Source organism: Stegodyphus dumicola, chromosome 9 (assembly GCF_044657685.1).
Source record: "Stegodyphus dumicola isolate Sdum_Otavi_A_Nest chromosome 9, ASM4465768v1".
Lineage (NCBI taxonomy): Eukaryota > Metazoa > Arthropoda > Arachnida > Araneae > Eresidae > Stegodyphus > Stegodyphus dumicola.
In genome coordinates, this window is record NC_140776.1 from 172,249,761 (window position 1) to 172,271,397 (window position 21,637).

Below are 21,637 nucleotides of genomic sequence, written 5' to 3' on the forward strand. Positions count from 1 at the left end.
TACTTTGGCAGTCGGGCACATGAGTGACGAAGCTTGGCATCAGAGTCCAGGCGTTGTTTGGCTGAGTAGAGTACAGCAGAATGATGGCACAGAAGGATTTTGCTGTTAATTGCACATCTTTATTCAATTCAAATGGCCGATAATTTTTCTTTTAGATGAAATTCTCCTAATTACGTATCAAATAGTGTTTTAAACTAAATACAATGAAATCTAGGCTTTTAACGTCATAACTATTCTAACAATGGGAAGAAAGATGAGAAGCGCAGTAGCATAGAATCTTAACAGCAGAGGGAGAGAGGAACTTCTGACGCAAAATGGCTAGAATTCGTTATTTATTGAAGCGGTTACGTAATTAGGCTGGGATGTTCTCGAAAGTACTGGTCTAGTGGGGCGGGGAGATCCTGAATTGCAGAAAGTTAATTAAAGGTTGCTGGTTCGCATAGAGCAAAGCCGTCCTATTTTTACTTCCTTGTCGAAGTAAAAAGGAAGTATTGTAATCGCGAAAAGTTTTAGGCAGCATATTTCAACGAAAATATCCATTTTGCCCGCTATCGAATGCAATTTAACGATTTTTTTGCGTGATATCTGTACGTAACGACAGAATAAAATACTCTTTTCCTTCAAAAAAATTATAAAACTGCTTTAATTCTGAAGAGAATTTTTCGTGGCGTCTGTATGAACGTATACGTACGTGCGTACGTACGTCCGTATCTCGCATAACTCAAAAACGAGTAGCCTCAGAACGTTGAAATTTTGTATATAGGACTGCTATAACATGTAGATATGCACCTCGTATTTTGGTTGCAATCGGCCGCACCAAACGTATATGAATATATTTATATATATATCCACTCTGTTACCCGGCTCAATGATCTCGGTTTCTTTCCTCTTATATGTTTGTAAATTGTACATTTTTTGCTTTAAAAATGATTGTATTATGTTGTTTTGATTTTCCGGTTAAGGTTTTTATGCCTTTAGTAAATCTGTATGCAATATTTTTTCAATTATCAACAATTTTAAAGTTGTCTAAGTGCCGCTAAGCCTTTTTTTAATGGCAGCCATTGATGTTTACATTTGAAACTGGAGACTAGTGGATTTGTTGCCAATCTAGAGAAACTTAGCTTCGCAACAACAAAGATAACGCATTCATTTATTATTGCTAATTAAATCATGCTTAATTCTTTCTGAAATTTTTTCGAGGAAATAAGTGTTTAAGATTTACTTCGTAATTTTTAATATATTTATTTTGAGATTTTATGCATTTTTGCCTTCTCGCGAAGTGAGAACTGAATTAATTAAATGAGAAATACTCAATCGTCTGTGAAAAACTGTTTCATTTTTGTTTTGTTTGCTTAATTTCTTTTATACATCATTCTAGCTTTATTATAGTATTTGAATAGAACATGTGGCAACGATTAGATAATTCTATTCTTTAAATGATATAAATTTTGTGCATTCTGAGTTATAACATGAACAAAATATATAACTGTTATATAATTATTGGATTATACAACAGTTAACTTAGTTTCCGTTATATAATTATTATATAAGTTAACTGTTATATAATTACTAATACTGTTAAGTGAATCTAGCGCCAGTGTCGCTATGGTAAACAAATACTAGAGTGAATTTTAAAGAATGCATTTATTCTATTGTAGTTTATGCGCCTTCGGCGAAGTAGTTTTAATTCAATCCAATAAGTTTAAATGAAATGCAAGAAAAAATGCGTATAATTTAATTCAATTCAAATACAAGGAAGTCATGTGGTGAAAAAAATCAGGTTTTTTTATATTTTACATATATAAGTTTTTTGCGGCCGATTGCAGCAAAAAACGGAGGTGCACACTAGATGTTGTAACTGTCCGATTTTTAAAATTCTAGGACTAATCGTTTTTCAGTTATGCGAGATACATTCGTAAGTACAGACGTACTGACGTCACAAAGAAATCTCTTATGCATTTATTTTATATCCGTTTTACACTCCTCCGTTTGGGAAAGAAAGGTCCTTTAGTCTGTGTGTACGTGTATGTGTCATTAAAAAAAAAAAAAAAAATGGATTCGAAAGCTGTGACATGTTCTACTGGATATTTCCTTTGAAATATGATACCGTAAATCTTTCGCAATTACAGAACTTCTTTTACTTCGTATAAGGAAGGAAAATATTATAATGTCGTTGAAATTTCGATTTTCTTTATATTGTTTATTTAACTAATGAAAAGTAGCTTCCAAGGGAAGGAAAGGGTTTTAAAATGAATTAATTTTCAAATAACTCAGTTTTGTATTTGAACTTTACAACAGTTTTCATTGTAAACAGAAAATGTTTGAAATGACAGAATAAATGGTTTGTTTTGAATTTCAGCATGAGAGTTTAATTAAAAATGTGCTGCAGTTTATTATATTTTTTCAGATATCAGTAATTTATTTGGTTAATATTAAAATCTGTGTTTACTGAAAATCGTATCAGTCAATTCTAGTAACGCCTTTCTTTCCTTTCTGATTTTATTTTAGACTCAGTTCATCATAATCTTCATTTTTGCGACTGTGATAACACCACTTGCAGGATGCAGCTCAAGAAAGAGTAGTGTCTATATCCATATTTTTACTGCTGTTGTGTTCTTTATCCTGTTTTACAATTTCTACCGTCACTCATTCAAGCCAACAAAATCTCACCAGAATTCGAATTTCGAAAAGGGAAAAGAATGAAGACAAGTGTTCCAATGGCCAGGTCATGAACGGTCACGCAACAAAGATTAAGTCCAACTAGAACTCAATTAACACATCATACTTATTGAAACGGTGCTTATTTTGTATATGTTGCCTTTGAAATAATTGACTTTTCTGAAGCCTGTACTTTTCTGATGGAATACGATTCCTTTACTTTATACTCATAATGTACTAGACATCTCACAACCTTTGCCAAATGAATTTTTAATACTTAAAATATTGTAAAGCATAATAATAACGCTTTACAATATTTGTAAAGTTGCAACAAAGTTTCTAGTTGTCCATTGTACAACAGATATCTTTTGTCCAAAAAAGCAAGGCCTATTAAAATCTTGTCTCCTTATGAAGTTCTTATCAAATTCGTGTAAGGCACGGATTCCTAGCTAACGTTACGCAGATGAACCAGATCAGAGTTAGGCCATTCTTCTCAAAGGATATGTACTTCATAAGATGTCCAATCGAGTGAATGATAAATGCATGTGTCTGTATTTTTATTCTGTTATAATTTTAGGAAAATTGTTAGCATATAATGTTTTTTGTGTTGTCTGTAAGAATGTATATATATGTTTAACGTATATTGCACAAAAAAAAAAAAAAAAAAAAAAAAAAAATTCTATATCTGCCTGGGCCGATTGACGAAATTAAAATTGTGTTTTACACGTCTCGAAAGCGCGATTTAGGATACATATTATATTTATATATAGCCCCATTCTAACATAGGCATTTTGACACAAAATCGGACTTCTTCTGAAATAGCATGCCAATTGTTTTCCATATTTTGATTCTAAGACTCAAATTATGCCTAGATATTAAGTTTTCTAAAATTTCGTACGAAATTTACGGACAAAAATATCAGAAATTTATCTTGGCGTATTTTTTTCAGTTTGCGCCAAGAATAATTTACTTGGCGAACTTCTTAATTTATGGCAACCTATTTTCCTTTCCTGTTTTGCATTGCAGACGAGGGGGAAAAAAAAGTCGTCGTTCATACTTTCAAATAATTTTAACGAAGTGTGTAAACCACATTTGGCGTTATTATCGCTCAAAAAATTGCCAATTTTCAAAACGCTGCAATATGTAAATTCATGCATATCTTAGAACATTTTGAATAAAAAAACTCTCATTTTTTGCAGGTGTGCCTAGAAAAACATTCACTTTACAAGGATGTAAAAATTTTTATACGTTATAATATAAAAATGTTTTCACAAAATTTGTAAAAAATATTTAAAAGTACAAATTTTTAAAAGTAAATCATAAAAAATGTGCGAATTATGTTTGAATTAAGCCTAAATTTTGAATTCTGAAAGAAGGAATCAAATAAATTTAATAGAAAAAAGAGATATTAATAATTATATATCAAATTCAATTAAAATTGAGGAGCTAAAATTTTGAGAGCTAATTTTTTAAAAAATACTCGCGCGATGTTTTTCAAAACTTGGCAGTTCGGCGTAATTTGAGTCACAGAATCGGAATATGGAAAAAAAACTGCCATGCCATTTCAGAAAAAGTCCGATTTTGTGTCAAAATACCTATGCTAGTATGATGCTATATATCAACCTAATACATTGCTTTCGAAATATGAAAAACACAAGTTGAATTTCGTGAATCGGCCCGGCAGAACGGGATATATAGAACTGTCCCCTTTTTTTTCGCAGTGTATATACACGTGCATCAATACCTCTTTCTCGAGGCAGTTTTCCGAAATCTCGGCTTTCTTAGTAAAACCTCGTGTCAAACAGAGGATTAAAATCTATTCAACCAAGAGGTAGTTAACATGAAAAGCTGGGTTATATGATTAGACGATTAACCTGCATTTTCTCTCAGAACGTGTTTCGGAGGATAGTAGAATTCCCATTATCTGAACATCAGATACCCGAAACCGCAGCTATCCGAATTCGCCTCCCCTTTCTATGTTACAATAAATAATAAGCTTGATAATTTGTTTAAATGTTTCAATTTTTGTTTTCGATTTATTAATATAAAATGATAATACCATACCATGCATTTTTATAAAGCTATTATATACCTTAATTAAAAAGAATCAGCTTTCAATTAATTAATTTAATATTATTGTTTTTATTAAGTTATGCTTCATTATTTTATCATTTTTCTCTCATTTAATGTAGTTTTAATTTTAACGAAACAGAATATGCATTTAATATTCATCTGTAAAATAATTGTTTTTTTAATTTATGATATAAACCTATAAATATGTTAAATGTAATACAAATAAAAATAAGGAGAAGTATTCAGATGTGTAGAGTCTTCACAAATAAAAATTTATTTCATACTTTTATTTTGGTTAAATATTTTAGGCAAATTAAATGTAATTTCATTGTTTTATTTTTTCGAAAACTGCAATTTTATATTTTGTTTAACTGAAATCAAATACATCTTTTTTAACTCTGCAGTCTTTCCTGGAAATAAAATACTACAAATCCAAACATGAATTTCTATCACTTCAATTAGAATAAATGCCAGTCCTTTAAGTGATGTGAGACCTCAATTAATCAAATTAGGATTTATTAGAGCACAGTTACTCTTCTAAAGTATGGAAACGTGATTGACAAGTACTTCACTTTTACATTTACCTCAGGGACTTCCAGTTTTCAGAATTTTTCCATCAAATAGCGATTTATGTTCTTTCGTTCAAAACTGTGTATATCTTTCAGTTTTTCAGAATTTGGAGTCTCAGTTACTTCGAATTGTTTCGAAAATGTGTTTATCTTTAACATGAACACCACTTTAAATTAAAATAGAGCTAGGAATAGTGAAATCTAAAATTAATGACGTTTTGTACAGATGTATCTGATTACATGAGCTGTGATATTTAGGAGGTAAGGTCCCAAAAAAATGTAAATCAATACATTCTAAATACAAACCAAAATTTTAGTTCAGCATTACTACCAAAAAAAAAAAAAAAAAAAAACGCTTATTCGGATATAAAGATGACTGATTATTCTAGAACATCCGGATATTTGTAGATTTTTTTACATCTCATTGATTTAAATAGGTCGTAAATATGCATTCCTTATATCTTTGTATTTCTTGAGGCAAAGAAGTACATTTGTGTTAAATCTTTTGAGGTCCAAAATATATAGTTTACCTTAAATATATTTTTAAATCAATAATTTTTTTTTTTTTTTTTTTTTTTTTTTTTTGTAAAAACGTTTTTCAGAAAATTAAATCTCTGTAGAGGTTTTGATATTTGATATTGTTTCCAGTTGTTATTTTTTTCATCTACATTTTAGTCTCTCTCTTCTAAATTTACTAAACTGTTACTCTTATTTGTCTACATACTATAAATTTTCATTGTTGCATAAAGCCGTTTAATGTAGTAATTCTCTTTTCGGTGTTATATATTGGTACTTTAAATGAGTCTATAACTTTTTTTCGGGGAGGGGGGGGTAGATTTGCAGTTTCATTTCATGGCTGTACCTATTTCTGGCATCCAAAAGAATATTGATTCACGAAAACAGAAGAAAAACATGGCAAAGTGAAACATAAAATTAGTAAAGAAACAACCTTGTTTCTGGCTTGCATTTTGTCATGATCTCAATCAATTTTGAGGCCATACAGGTACAAGTCCCTCTTCATCAGGAGCAAAGAAAATTTGTTTCTATTTTTGCTGCTTATATAATTTTAAAAGCGTTAGAAAAGATTGGATAAAGTTATTAACTAAGCAACATAAATCTTGTGAATGTGAAAAAGTTCAAGAAAATCCAGTTCACTTCTTGAAAAAGCGTTTTGAATAATTTTTACAGATCCAGATTTAGAAATAAATTAAAAATTATATATTTAAGTTTCCAGTTATGATTAGCTATCGAAGACTTACTAATTTCCTCTTTTACGGACATCATATCGATTGAGTTCTTGACTAAATCTTCGCCAAACAAAGTTTGTTGCTTTCCTAATTTTCTTGATTTATGGTTTAGCAAAGAATGTTCACTACTTTCTGGTTTACCAAAGCAAATTTCTTTTTGTTTAGTAAAGAACATTGCTTTCTGGTTTACCAAAGCAAATTTCTTTTTGTTTAGTAAAGAACATTGCTTTCTGGTTTACCAAAGCAAATTTCTTTTTGTTTAGTAAAGAACATTGCTTTCTGGTTTACCAAAGCAAATTTCTTTTTGTTTAGTAAAGAACATTGCTTTCTGGTTTACCAAAGCAAATTTCTTTTTGTTTAGTAAAGAACATTGCTTTCTGGTTTACCAAAGCAAATTTCTTTTTGTTTAGTAAAGAACATTGCTTTCTGGTTTACCAAAGCAAATTTCTTTTTGTTTAGTAAAGAACATTGCTTTCTGGTTTACCAAAGCAAATTTCTTTTTGTTTAGTAAAGAACATTGCTTTCTGGTTTACCAAAGAATATTGATTTCTGGTTTAACAAAGAACATTGCTTTGTGGTTTACCAAAGGATATTGCTTTTTGGTTTACCAAAACAAATTGCTTTTTGTTTGCTTTCTGGTTTACCAAAAGATATTGCTTTCTGGTTTATTATAAAATATTGCTTTTTGGTTTACCAAAAATATTCCTTTCTGGTTTACCAAACGATATTCTTTCTGGTTTGCCAAAAAATATTGCATTTTGGTTTACCAAAGAATATTGCTTTCTGGTTTACCAAACAATATTCTTTCTGGTTTGCCATAAAATATTGCTTTCTGCTTTATCAAACGATATTCTTTCTGGTTTGCCAAAAAATATTGCTTTTCGGTTTACTAAAGAATATTGCTCTGAACATCTCATGACTGCCGTGCAATGTGTTTAATTAGAATAAACGTTTCTATTTTAAAGCTCTGTATTACTCTACTAGAAATTCATATTTCTTCTTGCATTGAAATCAAAAGCAAATATTATTTAAATTATGCTCCACTAAAATGTTTATATGAATTAGATTTGTGCTGTTGAAATATATTTAATTTGTGCAGAGTTGTCCATTTATTTTTTACAATGTTTTCAACGTATTATGTTTATGATTTTGAATTTTATAGTTCGTTTTAGTGCATATGCATTTATATATTTGTGCCGAGCAAAAATGTATTCACGTATTAATAGTGAGAAAATTTAGTGCTCTTCGTGTACTTGTATTTTTTCTACTTTTAGAATAAAGGTAGTTGTTGAAATTTAATTTTTTTCTTTTTTCTCCCACCTTCACTAATTTTATTACTCTGTTGTTTAAGAAAGAAAAAAACTAAAGTATGTGTCTTATTTTAATGATAGAAAACGGAGATGTCTTACGATTATTTCATAAATATCCTATTTACTGCACCTTATATTGAAAAATGAAAATGCATCGAGGAAAACTGCAAAGAAAATCGTCCAAAACGCTGATTTGTTTAACAAAAATGATAGGAAAAACAGAAAAGATTCATAATTGAATTGTTAATTCAGTTTGTTATACTAAATTTACGATTGCTTAAAAAAGATCTGAAACGGGTCAGCATTTTCGAAAATAACATAAATATTAATTTCTAAAATAGATTCTGCGAAAGGTCAACAATCTTGCTATGGAAAATTTAAGCAAAATTGAGAAATACTTAAAACCAAGTTATTCACTGAAACATCAACAGATAACAACATCTTAATTTATTGAGGTTAAAAAAACCTTATAGTTCAGAGAAAAAAAAGTAGGTTTTTTTTTTTTTTTTTTTTTTTTTTTTTTTTAGTCCAAAGGGATTTCAGTCCCGAAGGATTATTGCTTTCGTTTTCGCATTTTGCATCGGACTCATAAACGTCGGTTCACTTTTCAAACTGTTGCCACAAAATGTTAGAGTCCTGCATTATATTTGAAGAAATTAAATAATGAAAAATCTGCATAAATGATTGTCTATTTCTCGCATTGTGATAAAACAATGGTACATAGAGCCATCGAATTTTGAATGACGAAATCCTACTGCGAATATGGGCATCTGAAATCCCAAATTTGGAATTTGTTTTATTATAGATTTTATATTTTGTAAAACTTTAACGAATTTTTGATTTACAAACTCAATGCTCTAAAAGCGAGAAATGGCAACTTTATATAGAAAAAAAATACTTTTATCTCCAGCTCGCGAGACTGTGTATATCGGAAATTCTAAAGATATGCTTAATTTAACATTATTTTGCGATATTGCTCTTGAACTGAATTTTATGGTTTAAGTGCAAAGAACATGATATTTAATAAATAAAGGTAACACTCAAACACTCAAAACGTTAAAAAAACGCCCCTTTGGACGTAATTTAAAATTGAAAAATTTCAGTTTTTTTTTTTTTTTTTTTTTTTAGAAGTTGTTGGAAACAGAAAGAATCTTTATCAAGCTTTATTATTTTTAACCATCTTTATCAATCATCCTTATGCAGGTGAATACTCGAAATTCTTTGGACCTTTCATATAAAGAAAGAAAGACGTGATCTTTCCGGCTAATGCTGCCAATCTAACAAGAGCTTCTTTAGATAATATAAGGCATATTCTTAAGCAACACACTGTCTTCAGCAATATATTGAAATGAGCCGGCGAAAGCTGTAACAGATTTTGCGCTACCCTGGACTTTACTGAAAGAGCTGGTATATTTTGTGAACTTTTTTGTTTTTAATGTGCCATTTGAAAAAGTTTATTGTAAGAAAATGGGACAGCTGTACGAGGAAATAAACAACATACTAAAATAATATATTTATATAATACGACTGTATAACGTTTAGTATTTTTGCAAAAGAGTGTAAAATAATATGTGCATTTACAATTCTGTTATTTTCGTTTTATTTTAATCCATGCATATAACTGAAAATTAATTAATATGTAAACGTAAAAGAGCAATTATTTTCAGTTACTCTCTCTTAAGAGGCTCACCAGCGACCGGATGCGTATTACCTTTAAGGTTTTACTACATAAACCCCCCAACCAACCAACTCAAAGTCGCTGAACACTAATAGTTCGGTCGGGGTTCAAATCCGGACGAACGGGCTGGCTCCAGGGGCATTTTCGTGGTTTTCCCCAAGTGTAACATGTATACAAGGCTGGTTCCCTTTAAAAATCCTCCACGAAGGCATCCTTCCCTTTAGGCAGATAGCCCTTGAGTACTTTGCCGTCATTAAATAAACCAAACAAACGCTATTAGGAGCAAAATATAATATTAATTAATTCTAACTAATACATTTTGTATCACTAATACATTTTTGATCAGACCAATACATTTTATATCAGTAACACACAGTCGAATAGAATTAGCACTTAAATAATTTTGGTATTATTCGGTTTCGAGGGCCGTAAAAAAATCCAGCGAAAATGTACGCGCCAAAGCGCCAAATCTAGCAAACCTGCCCATTTAACAGCGCGCCAAATCGAGCGTACGCGCTGATTTCAGATTGCGTAAGTTTATATAGTTCTATATTCCTTAAGATGCCATTGAAATACTAGTTTAATTTTTAAGTCCTTTTTTGATTTTAAATCCTTTTTCGATATCCTATGGATTTAACAATTTGGGAATTGGCCATGACGAAAACTCGGCAACAGAATTTTTGGGTAAAGTGCAGAATCACCTACTTCTTGACGCGTTTTTAAGAATTGCACATACTCGGTATCCATGTGCACATCGACCTAATTTCACTTAAAAAAAATCCTAGAATTGCACAAAAATGGCAGTGCGCACACCTTTGAGTTTATCTATGTACACATCGACCTATTTTCACTTAAAATGTAAAAGAAAATTGAAAAAATACAATTGCTTTAACCTTGTAAAAAGCGGCAAACAAATAAGTGAGCGATTCTGCACTTTACCGTGTATATTTTCAAAGTAAAGGCATCATTCCTTATAGAAAATTACGTTTGAACAACCAACAAGATGAAATTATGCTTTAGCGATAAGTCGATAGAGAAATAGCGATGCAGGCATCTATTCAGTTATTTAGCACTTTTTATATAAATTATAATAATGATCTGAAATAGTTATTTACTCTTATGCTTCCATTCAGTCATGTTTAGCCTTTTTCATATAAATTATAATAATAAAAAATATTATATGAAATTAACCTTTCATCTAAATTAAAACATCCATCTTAAATAGTTATTTACTATTATACTTCCTTTCTTGCCGCAATTATTAGGGTTGCCGCAATTATTTTTGGCAGCATTGGCATCAACAATACTTTGGCGATTTTTTACGGCCCTCGAAACCGAATAGCACCATAATTTCTTATGGCATTATATTCGATTTCTTTTTTATAGGCTCTCAAGGTGAAAACTATATAAAAAAAAAAAAAAGAAAACTTCAAATAGCTTCTTGCTACATTCAGTTAAAATTTACAGAAATTTTTATTCTCTAAACTACATAATACACTGAAATAAAATTACCATGAACATTTTAAACGGATCGATGAACCATATGAAGCCGTACGTCAGAAGTCTGTTCATTATTCAGACCGAATCCTTTTTACAACTGCGTAACCGCTCATGCTGAGCAGGAAGCGTATTAAAAAATACTTCGTTTTGGCATTTACCTTACTTCACGGTCACAGGCAAAGCAGACGGTTAGGTAAGAAGAAAGTCTATCATTCTTCTCGACTCAGTATTGGAGGGAAGTTAACCATCTCCTGCCATGTAAGTAGCATTTTTTTACATGCTCTAAAAGCTAAAAAATATTTTAGATACGTATAATTTTTTGTCTTAATATTTCCCTTGAATTAGTTGAAGTTATAGCGACTAGAAATGCTTTCGTAATGCTTGTAATGCCAATAGTTTATAATGTATTTTCTGATTAATTCATGTGCAAAAATGAGTTATCCATTGCTATTAATGGTGTATGCAAAAATACCTTTTATTCGGTTACTTTTCAGAATATGCGTATCTGCAGCATAAATATCCTAGAATGAAAATGTTGTGCCATGTGTATAATGTATTTTAATGGAATTAATGTAACTCATAAGAATCATGGCTTATGTAAAATTAAATTCATAATTTTGGAATGTTAGCTTTCCATCCAAGCAATTTCCCTTAAGGGGACTCATACACCTTAAAACCCATAAGATGTTCGAATAGGTGACTGTTGCAAGAATTGGAATAACATATTTATTTTAAGAGCAATTACTACCAACGTTTTACAGACGACTACATAATATAGCTGCTTTCTGAAATAATAATCAGAAAGTTTGTGTTGCCACAAATATTTTTATAATTTAATTCGCTTTGTGACAACATTTTTCGTCATGTTTCCAACTTGCGCGCACATTTTAAAACATTCTGTTTCATAATTTAATTCCATATTTAATATATAGCTTTTATAACGTCTGGAAACTACTGTGAACCTAAAATTCTAAACATTTCATGTTAAATTTTTATTTTATTTTGAGTTGAATTTATAAAATGTATTTTATTAAAAAAATTTGTAATGTTTTCGTCCATAAAATTTTTCATTAGTAAAATATTCATCAGATTGTTGGTTCAGTTAGAAAATAGTGCCCATATAAAGAATTCCGTCAAATTTCAAGTATATACCATTAGCCATTTTTAAAATATCCTGCGCGCAAGGTGGAAATATGGCGAAATATTTTGTCACAAAGAGGATTAAATTACAAAAATATTTGTGGCAACACAAACTTTCTGGTTACTAGTTTCCAAAGCAGCTATATCATGAAGTCAGCTGTAAAAAGTTGGAAGTAATTGCTTTTAAAATAAATAAAATATCTCAATTCTTACAATAGTCACATATTCGAAGATCATGAGGGGTTTAAGGTCTATGAGTCCCCTTAAAATTACAGTCTGCAATATTTATAAAAACAGCACATATATGTATAACAGAACGTATTGTGCTAGTGTGTATAAAAATTTCTGAAGGGAACTTAGAAAGTGGATAAATTTCCGCTTAAATAAGCATAAATTTATAATTTCTCAGCGTTTAATTCACATTTGAATATTTTCCCTAAGAGGGGAAATTATTATTTTATGCTTTATCAATATTTGTTCCTCTAAAATTATACATCTAAAATGTGTACAATTAAATCCATAAATTTACAGAATTGAGAATTACCGTTTTCTTATCCTAGATTAGGATTCTTATTCAAGTTTACGATTTTAATGAAAGATCTGCTTTAGATTAAAATCGCTTAAGCCTTTGTAATCTAAGAAAATTTGTACAAAGGCTCAACGTGGAATCAAAAGCTTAAAGCCTTTGTAATCAAAACCTTCAAACACTAACAAATGTTTCTTTTTTTTTTTTTAACAAATTCATTTCGGAAAATAAACTTTAAAAGAAACTACCCCTTTAAGATTCATGCATATAGGTTAATTATATGTTGTAAATATGGATCAAAATTACATATTTTAAAATAAAAATTTAGCATATTTTTAAATAGAATTTAGTAAAGCAATTATAAATGTTGTTCTGTCTAAAATGCAGTATTATAAATTAATTTAAAATTCATACCTTTGACATGAATGATTTACAGAAAGTTTTCGACTCTTGCATTATAATTTTAAAATACAAATTTAGCATGTTTTTAAATAAAATTTAGTAATACAGTCATTAAAATTGTTCTGTCTAAAATGCAGTGTAGTAGTACAATTATAAATATTGTTCTGTCTAAAATAATGCAGTGTTGTAAATTTTTAAAATTCGTATCTTTGACATGAATGATTTATAGGCCATTTTCGACACTTACATTATAATTTTTAAATAAAAATGTATCATGTTTTTAAGTTAAATTGGCATGAATGATTTACTTGGTGCACTAACTGACTTATTTCACTATGCTACTAAGTTTCAAATGCAAATAATAGCCACAACGTTAAGTCTAGCTCAATTTGCACTTTTCATTTGCTAATAATTCTACAACTATTGCATGCAGATTAACTAAAGGCATAAAAACCCTAATCGGAAGATAAGAGCAATATAATTCAATCAATTTCAAAGCAATGAACAGCCAATTAAATAACATATAAGAATAAAAAATTAGTTCACCGAAATGGGCAAGGGGGTGGCTATTTTGGTGCAGCCGATTGACACGGAAAAGGGAGGTGCACAACTAGATGCTATAGCAGTCTCATATACAAAATTTTAACAACTACTTGTTTTTTAAGTTATGGGAGATAAATGCATACATGCATACGTACGTACAGACGTCACGAAAATTCCCCTTCTGAATTCATTTTAAATCCATTATGCAATTAGGAATAATAATTAAGATTCTGTAAATTAGGAATTGTTCTGTACAAATGTGCAGATGTCAAACAAAAACATCGTTTATATGGCTTCGACAGCTATCAAAATAGATATTTTTTTGAAATATGACACCCGAAAGTTTTCGCGATTGTTATACTTCTCATTAGGGAGTAAATTTAACCAAATCTCTTGCAAAGATACGTATGTACCAATTCGCATTTGGTGGTAGGTGGCGCCTTGTGCACAGAAAAGTACTTCTTTTAGTCCCTATCATTTCAAGCAGCTTTTTTTTCTTTCATATTAGGAATGGCAACGATAAGGATAGATGCAGGTTCATGAAAGGAATGCCTGTGTTAATGAATCGAAAATAAAAACGAAAACCCACAAATACAGAAATTTATAAATAAGAATGCATAGAATTATTCAAACGACAATTGCACTTAGTTTCATTTTCAGTTCCTGTTGACAGAATTATATGAATGTGAATATTTAAAAACAGAAGTAAACATGCTTTATTGCTTTCAGATCAGATTACATCAGCTTGAGTATGCTAAAGGTTTCCTGTGTCTCAGATAAATTATTTTTAATTCCTAAAAACAGATAACTAAAACAAATAAATTAAAACAGATAAATTATTTAAACATATAAATTATTTAAACAGATAAATTATTTAAACAGATAAATTATTAAAACAGATAAACAGATAAAACAGATAAATTAATTTTAATTCCTAAAATTTTCAGCAACGGATTCACCAAAATGGTTCATAAGAAAATCCACAGTAAATGCTTAAATATTTTTAATTAGATCATCATACCCTACATATTCTTTTAATTTGCTTAATTAGTGTAGCAATGTACTGTACTAATATCAACACTAAAGATCTTAATTAACAGAGCACGACAGCATCACTAAATGGCAAAGGGAAAACTAAATGACCTAGTTAGCATAGGCATGATCTAAAGGTGATAAAGAAAGCAAGTTTACTACACTGTAGACCAGTGTTTCTCAACCTTTTTTGTGCTATGCCCCACCTAATCCTCTCTAAATATGTTAAGCTTCCCTAGCATATACATAATTTTTAATATTTAAAAATTGAAATTTTCACGAAAGAAACTTGAATGATAGCTTTTAGGAAGAAATAACTACGAAATTTTATGAGCAAACACAGTAAGTGAACTTTCAAAACATGGAGACCTGAAATTCAAGAAAAAACTTATTTTAGTGAAAGTTTTTTATTTTAAGTATTACTAATTTTTCTTATTTAAATTTAGCGAGTTCCTTGCACTTAATACTTGCTGCAAAGAACTTTTATGTCAGATTCCAATTTAGATAACTTGAGTCTCAAGTCTCCCGGATTCATTATATCCAACCGATTTCTTTCTTTCTTTTCTTTTTTTTTTTTTTTTTTTTTTTTTTTTAGCAGCAAATCATTTATGGCACTAAATCCGCATTCAGTAAAATATGAAGATGGAAACGGTAACAATAGTTCTCTTGCAAATTTTGTTGCATTTGGATATCTGCTTCTGGTTTCCTCACAAAGCTGTATCATCGCTCCTTTTATATTAAATAAAGTTTTAATTGACTCATCATTTTGCATTTCTGCGAGTTCTCCATTTTACTGCATATTTGAAATGTCAGCCAAATCCACTAGCATTGGCTGCATCATCCATGTTGGAAAATCAATTAAGTTACAAAATCTTTTAAATCAGCCGATGAAATTTTCAGATGATCGACAATAATAAGTATAGTGGTAGTCGCGTCATATTTTTGGAGCCAATGAGACTTTTCAAACTTTCTATAGTTAATAGTATATGGCTGACATAATTCAACAAAGATAATGAAACCAAATATCTTCTTTTTGCATCATAAGTTTTATTTGCTCTTTAAAGTTGTTTATTTAATATATTTAATTTTTCAAAGATATCGGCTAAATAACTCACAATTGCCTTGTTATCATCCGTTAACGGATTTTTCATTTCAGGTTTGTCGCTTAAAAAATAACTAAGAGTATCAAATAGTTCCATAAATCTTTCCAAGCAGTTCCCTTTCGACAGCCTTCTTACTTCAGTGTGAAGTACAAGTCTCATATAGTCTTCATTTTGTTCTTCATAAAATAACTTGAAAAGACGTTCACATTTGGCCCTAGCTTTAATAGCATTGATACACTTTATAACTAAATTTAGTACTTCATTTAGAACAGGCGAACTGTTTTTAGCTACTAGGTTTTCTCTACGAATAACGCAATGCGCAGGAAGAATTTCTGGATTCTCACCTTTTATCAATTTTAAGCAACCCCTTTTTCTTATTCCGTGCTTTACTTTATTTTTCAACTATCATATTAGGAGCACCATCTGCAGTACAAAATGTATTATATTTTTTAGCTTACTATAAATATCTTTGGAGGTAGTAGTGCTTTCTAATGATTTACAGAAAATTTTTTCGGCAAAATCCCCTTTATGAATATATCTTACACAAGTTACAAGTACGGCCTCACTGTCTCTCAAAGTTGGTTCATCCATTTGCACCGAAACTTTTCTTGTTTTCAGCTTTTCAACAAGTTGTATTTCAATATCCTCACTCATTTAATCTTTCTTCTAAAAAAAGGTATTGTTATTTAGTGGCATAGCTTTAACGTCTTTGTCATCTTTTTCTAGAACAGTTTTAAATGCTGATATTGATGGCTTGATTAAATTCTCCCCTACAGTACGGCTTTTCCTAGATTAAGCGATGATTAATGAAATATCACAAATAGCCTCAAGAGCGCGATTAACAGTTGCATTATGAGCAGTGAATAGACACTTTAATATTACTCTTTTTTCAAAAATTTTCCTTAAAGTGTGAAAATAATTAAAAACTGAATTAATATCAGTTTATTTTTCACCTTCAAATGTGCCTCAAGACGACCTAGTTTCATTGATTTGTTGGTCAGGCCTTATTGGCATAAAAGGACAAAAGTCGACCGTTTATGGAGTGGGTATGAAACCAAATTTTAAATATGCCTCCGAATATTGACGAACGTTTTTTCTTGCTTGCACCCCTCATTTCACTAAGGGCTGAAAGAAATAAATATAAGATCAATATAAACAAAGCTGAAAGCAGCTACTGTTGCCATTCAAGGGAAGAATAATATACCGGTTGCCATTCCTACAGTAAAAAATAAAGTAAATTTGTTGGCTGAAATGTGCGAGACATGTCTGGAGAGCATAATGTGTCAGTTATTTAAATACCTTTAAAAGCATTTAAATGTTCATATCTACAGCGAGAATTCCTTGTAAAATATTTAAAACGCACCGCAATTTAAAAATTTTTTTACATATACATCACTTACCTTTTTCTTTATTTTGGGGAATAAAAAATGAAATTTCGAAAAGTTTTGACTTCATGAAACATATTTAGAAAGCCTTTTGTCCCCTTAAACTCCGCATGAGTCCATTTTTGAATTGCCCCCCTTAACAGTCGCATTGCCCCCTTGTGGGGCGTGGGCCCCACGTTGGGAAACATGGCTGTAAACGTTTCTATTTGTCAAATACGCGAGAATTCCCTGAAAAAGAAAAGAAGCTTAGTAGATCATGATCTATAGGTGATAAAGAAAGCAGTTACTTAACTGTAGACGTTTCTATTTGTCAAACACGCGAGAATTCTTTGAAAAAGAAAATACAATTATGAAGCTACGATTACACCATTGTGGCTGGTAGCAAATTAATTACAATTTATATTTGCAGTGGTTGTTATTTATCAATCTCTCTTCGAACTCAGAATACAATATATACTCCACAAAGTTTATGTTAGCCATTACATTTAAACCTCACGCATATCTTGGCTTATAGATAAATCAGCTTTCGATGAATTGTTTAAAAACATTTTAGACTGGTATTTTAAGTGCCATTAGAAATGAAAATGAAAAATTTATTATATAGCAAATGTCCTGTATGTATATTGAAAAACGAAAGGAATAAGAAAATGACACAAATTGTGGCTGGTAGCAAATTAATTACAATTTATATTTGCAGTGGTTGTTATTTATCAATCTCTCTTCGAACTCGGAATACAATATAAACTCCACAAAGTTTATGTTAGCCATTACATTTAAACCTCACGCATATCTTGGCTTATAGATAAATCAGCTTTCGATGAATTGTTTAAAAACATTTTAGACTGGTATTTTAAGTGCCATTAGAAATGAAAATGAAAAATTTATTATATAGCAAATGTCATGTATGTATATTGAAAAACGAAAGGAATAAGAAATTGACACAAATTGTGGCTGGTAGCAAATTAATTACAATTTATATTTGCAGTGGTTGTTATTTATCAATCTCTCTTCGAACTCAGAATACAATATAAACTCCACAAAGTTTATGTTAGCCATTACATTTAAACCTCACGCATATCTTGGCTTATAGATAAATCAGCTTTCGATGAATTGTTTAAAAACATTTTAGACTGGTATTTTAAGTGCCATTAGAAATGAAAATGAAAAATTTATTATATAGCAAATGTCCTGTATGTATATTGAAAAACGAAAGGAATAAGAAAATGACACAATTTAAAAAAGAATGTTTACCTATAATAGCAAAAGAAGTATGCAAGTAGTATTGTCAAAACTTAAATCTAGCGCAAATGTTCCTAAGATTATTATACAATATAATTATATGTATAATATATTGTATATGTATTGTGTATTGCTATATGTATAATTTACTTAACTAAAATAAATTATACATATAGAAACCCTCACTGATACGTTTAAACCATTATATATGTAACAAATTCTGTAAATATCTTGAGATTACAAAATAGCTACACAGACGTACATGATGGCATAATGGAGGAGAAAAAACTTAGCAGATGTGACTGTAGATTTCAATACACAATTTTGTTCCTTGGTTACTAATTTTTAGAGCGCATATTCTTCTACGCATCATCATTAATGGGTGCCATATGCGCCCCCACAATTATATGTAACTAGTCATAGTCACATCATTAGAAAAGGGAAGAAGAGGAGAAATAAGAAGAAGCACATGTTAGCACAGAGAGAGGAAGGCAGGTGACAGGTGACGGAGGACGGGGGCGCCTGGTGTCTAACATAGGTAAACAGGCATATACCCCGCGTCCTCCAATGTGTAGAGGCAACAACTCCCTGGAGCCCCATGAGGCCGCCCCGGGAGTTTATTAGGATCTTAAAAGTTAACATGGCCATACAAGGGCTAGACTACATGTAGTACATTGTAAGAACGTGAGACAACTGAAGGTTATGGTTACAGAGGTAGAACAAAATAAGACATAAACATAAAACATAAATGGAAACATATAAAGAAAAACATAAAGAAACACATAAAGCACTAAACACACAAAAAGGTACACTAAGATACACTAAAATACACATAACTAAATAAACACCGAACACACATAGATAAACACGATGCAAACAATTAAATAACGTGGACACATAAAAACGAAACACTTGATGATGTTATGAGACGCATAATAGCACGTAATTATTTAAACAGCGCGTGTGATACTGAGAGGACACTCAATAGGGGACGCATATATACGTGAAGCAATGTGATGACAGTAGTTCATGAAGCCATGATAATAATAGTACGCACAAGAAAACGCGTAGATATACAAGATGCAAATTAAGGACTAAGGTACATGATACAATGATATACAGGATGCAATAAAATGGTAATAGTACATGATGCAATAAAGTTATTAATTCACATAACAGGTAATAGTACACACATGTGAGCATACAAAGATACGTGTTACAGCATAGTGACAAGATTACTTGACGTAATGGTGCTAATAGTTCACACTGTACGATGCAGTACACACATATATGCAGAACGTATACTCGATGACAAATAGTACACATATAAACGATGCAGACGATTAAATGATGCAGACACATGAAGAAAATAAACATTAATATGGTGCACATAAAAATTATGAGACTCATAGTAGCATAGAGAGAGGAAGGCAGGAGTTGCCCATTTTAGGCGAGAGGCATTTGTAGAGTTGGCTCCTTTGCTTAAATTTTCAGTTGAGATCTGTTAAAAAATATCCGCACTGCTACTCCTATGTAATGGCGCAATGCGGATTTATTTTTAGATGACGCATTTTAGATGAGACAAAATTATTGAACTTAATTGGAATTAATTGGCAACAGACTTTCAAATACTTAAATTTTAATTAAACACAACCCCACTTTAGAGACGCGCTTTGCACCATTTTGAATCATTCTGCTGCATGTTTCGTTATTCTTTCCCTGCAATTTCTATGCATAGCGACATCTTTAGCCCAATCGCTGCTCAGGATTAACTCTTTCGCATCGAAGTCGCCCGTAGCGCCCGTTCATTCAGGCAACTGCAAACCGTCCCAACGCCTCGTTTATTTTCTACCTAGTTCTTTTCCCTCCATGTTAGTGTATGGCTCATTGGTTTCGCGAGTTGTTAAAAGACATGTCAGTCATTCTTTTGAAGCAAATAAAGGAGAAATACGGAAAGCTATTGACGTTCGCAGGTGCAATCCGGCCCTAAGGTGAAACTGCACACAATGGATCTACCAGGCAGGGGGAAAGGAAAACTATTCCAAGACAAATTCGTAAACACGGGCGTTTTCGATGTTTGTTGAAAATAGATTTGGTCGTCTCTCGATGAGAAAGAGTTAACGCAATGACTTTCCGGTTATAAATAGAACTCAAATGAGTACGCATTGCTTTGCATTGCCTTTTCTCGCTAGCTACTGCTTGAGCAAACCACGTCTCTCTCTTCCTCTTCTTTCTTTATTGCCTTGAAATGTAAACTACGTATACTGAAATTGTTGGGCATGTTTAATAACCCTAAGGTTGTACGAGTTTTAAGCAAAAATATGCATCTAAATAACCATTTCTAGCAAAATAAAAATCATTTAACTATCAAGTCAGCTGTGACTTTTGCACCAATCGTCATCTACGGTTCTCGGTCATGACTGAAGCGTGATTTTTTTTTCATCTTCCCTAAAAAGCCAACATCATATACATCTACTATATATATATATATATATATATAATTTATTTACTAAATAATATCGATTATATTATCTCCTAAGTTTTATTATAGTAGGATTATCTTAAAAGGGTGAATCCATACTAGTAAGTTATACTAATTCAGAAGTCAAACAACAAAAATTAGCGTTATATTTATAAAATTTTCAAAGGACTAGTTTCGATTGTTTTACCGAACCACCATCCTCAGCTGCAAAACCGCAAATGAGCAAGATAGGAAATAATGTTTAGATAAGATAAGAAAGCCTGGACAAGAATAAGCAAGTGGCGCCATCTGTTGGTGAAACCAGAACTAAAACATAATTTCTTTAAAGGCCGAAGGCAAATTTGGATTGGAATTAGGATCGTTAACTAGAACAGAAAGATTTTTATGAATGTGAAATGCCTCTAGAAAATCCAGTTCTCCAATGGAAGATGTTTTTTGAATAATTTTGGCAGCAGAAAAATTGAAAGTGTGATTTTCGGATCAACAATGTTGCGCAACAGAAGACTTCTGTGTTTTCTTTTTTCTAACGTATGCCTCATAAACCACATGGCAAGGAATCCTATAAATACCCCAGGAATTCATATCCGGAATGGGGTCCTTGGGTATGGAACTCGGAATTTTATTGATGGGAGAATAAACGACCCGAAAGTTAAATTTCTGCAAAATATGTGCAACTTTATAGCTAATTGATGGAAAGAAGGAAAATGACAACAGAATTTTTATAATCTCCTAAAACAAGAGTGTGCCTTT

At 31.0% G+C, this 21,637-nt stretch overlaps 1 protein-coding gene across 1 annotated transcript in view; it reads left to right on the forward strand.

The window, feature by feature from the left end:
* The window catches only part of LOC118195849 (uncharacterized), a 137,247-nt gene that overhangs the window by 68,843 nt on the left and 46,767 nt on the right, over positions 1–21,637 (forward strand). Inside the window, exon 8 of the mRNA XM_085823141.1 lies at positions 2,509–2,701. Coding sequence (XP_085679267.1) covers positions 2,509–2,701 — 193 coding nt within the window. The remainder of the gene's footprint in view (positions 1–2,508; positions 2,702–21,637) is intronic.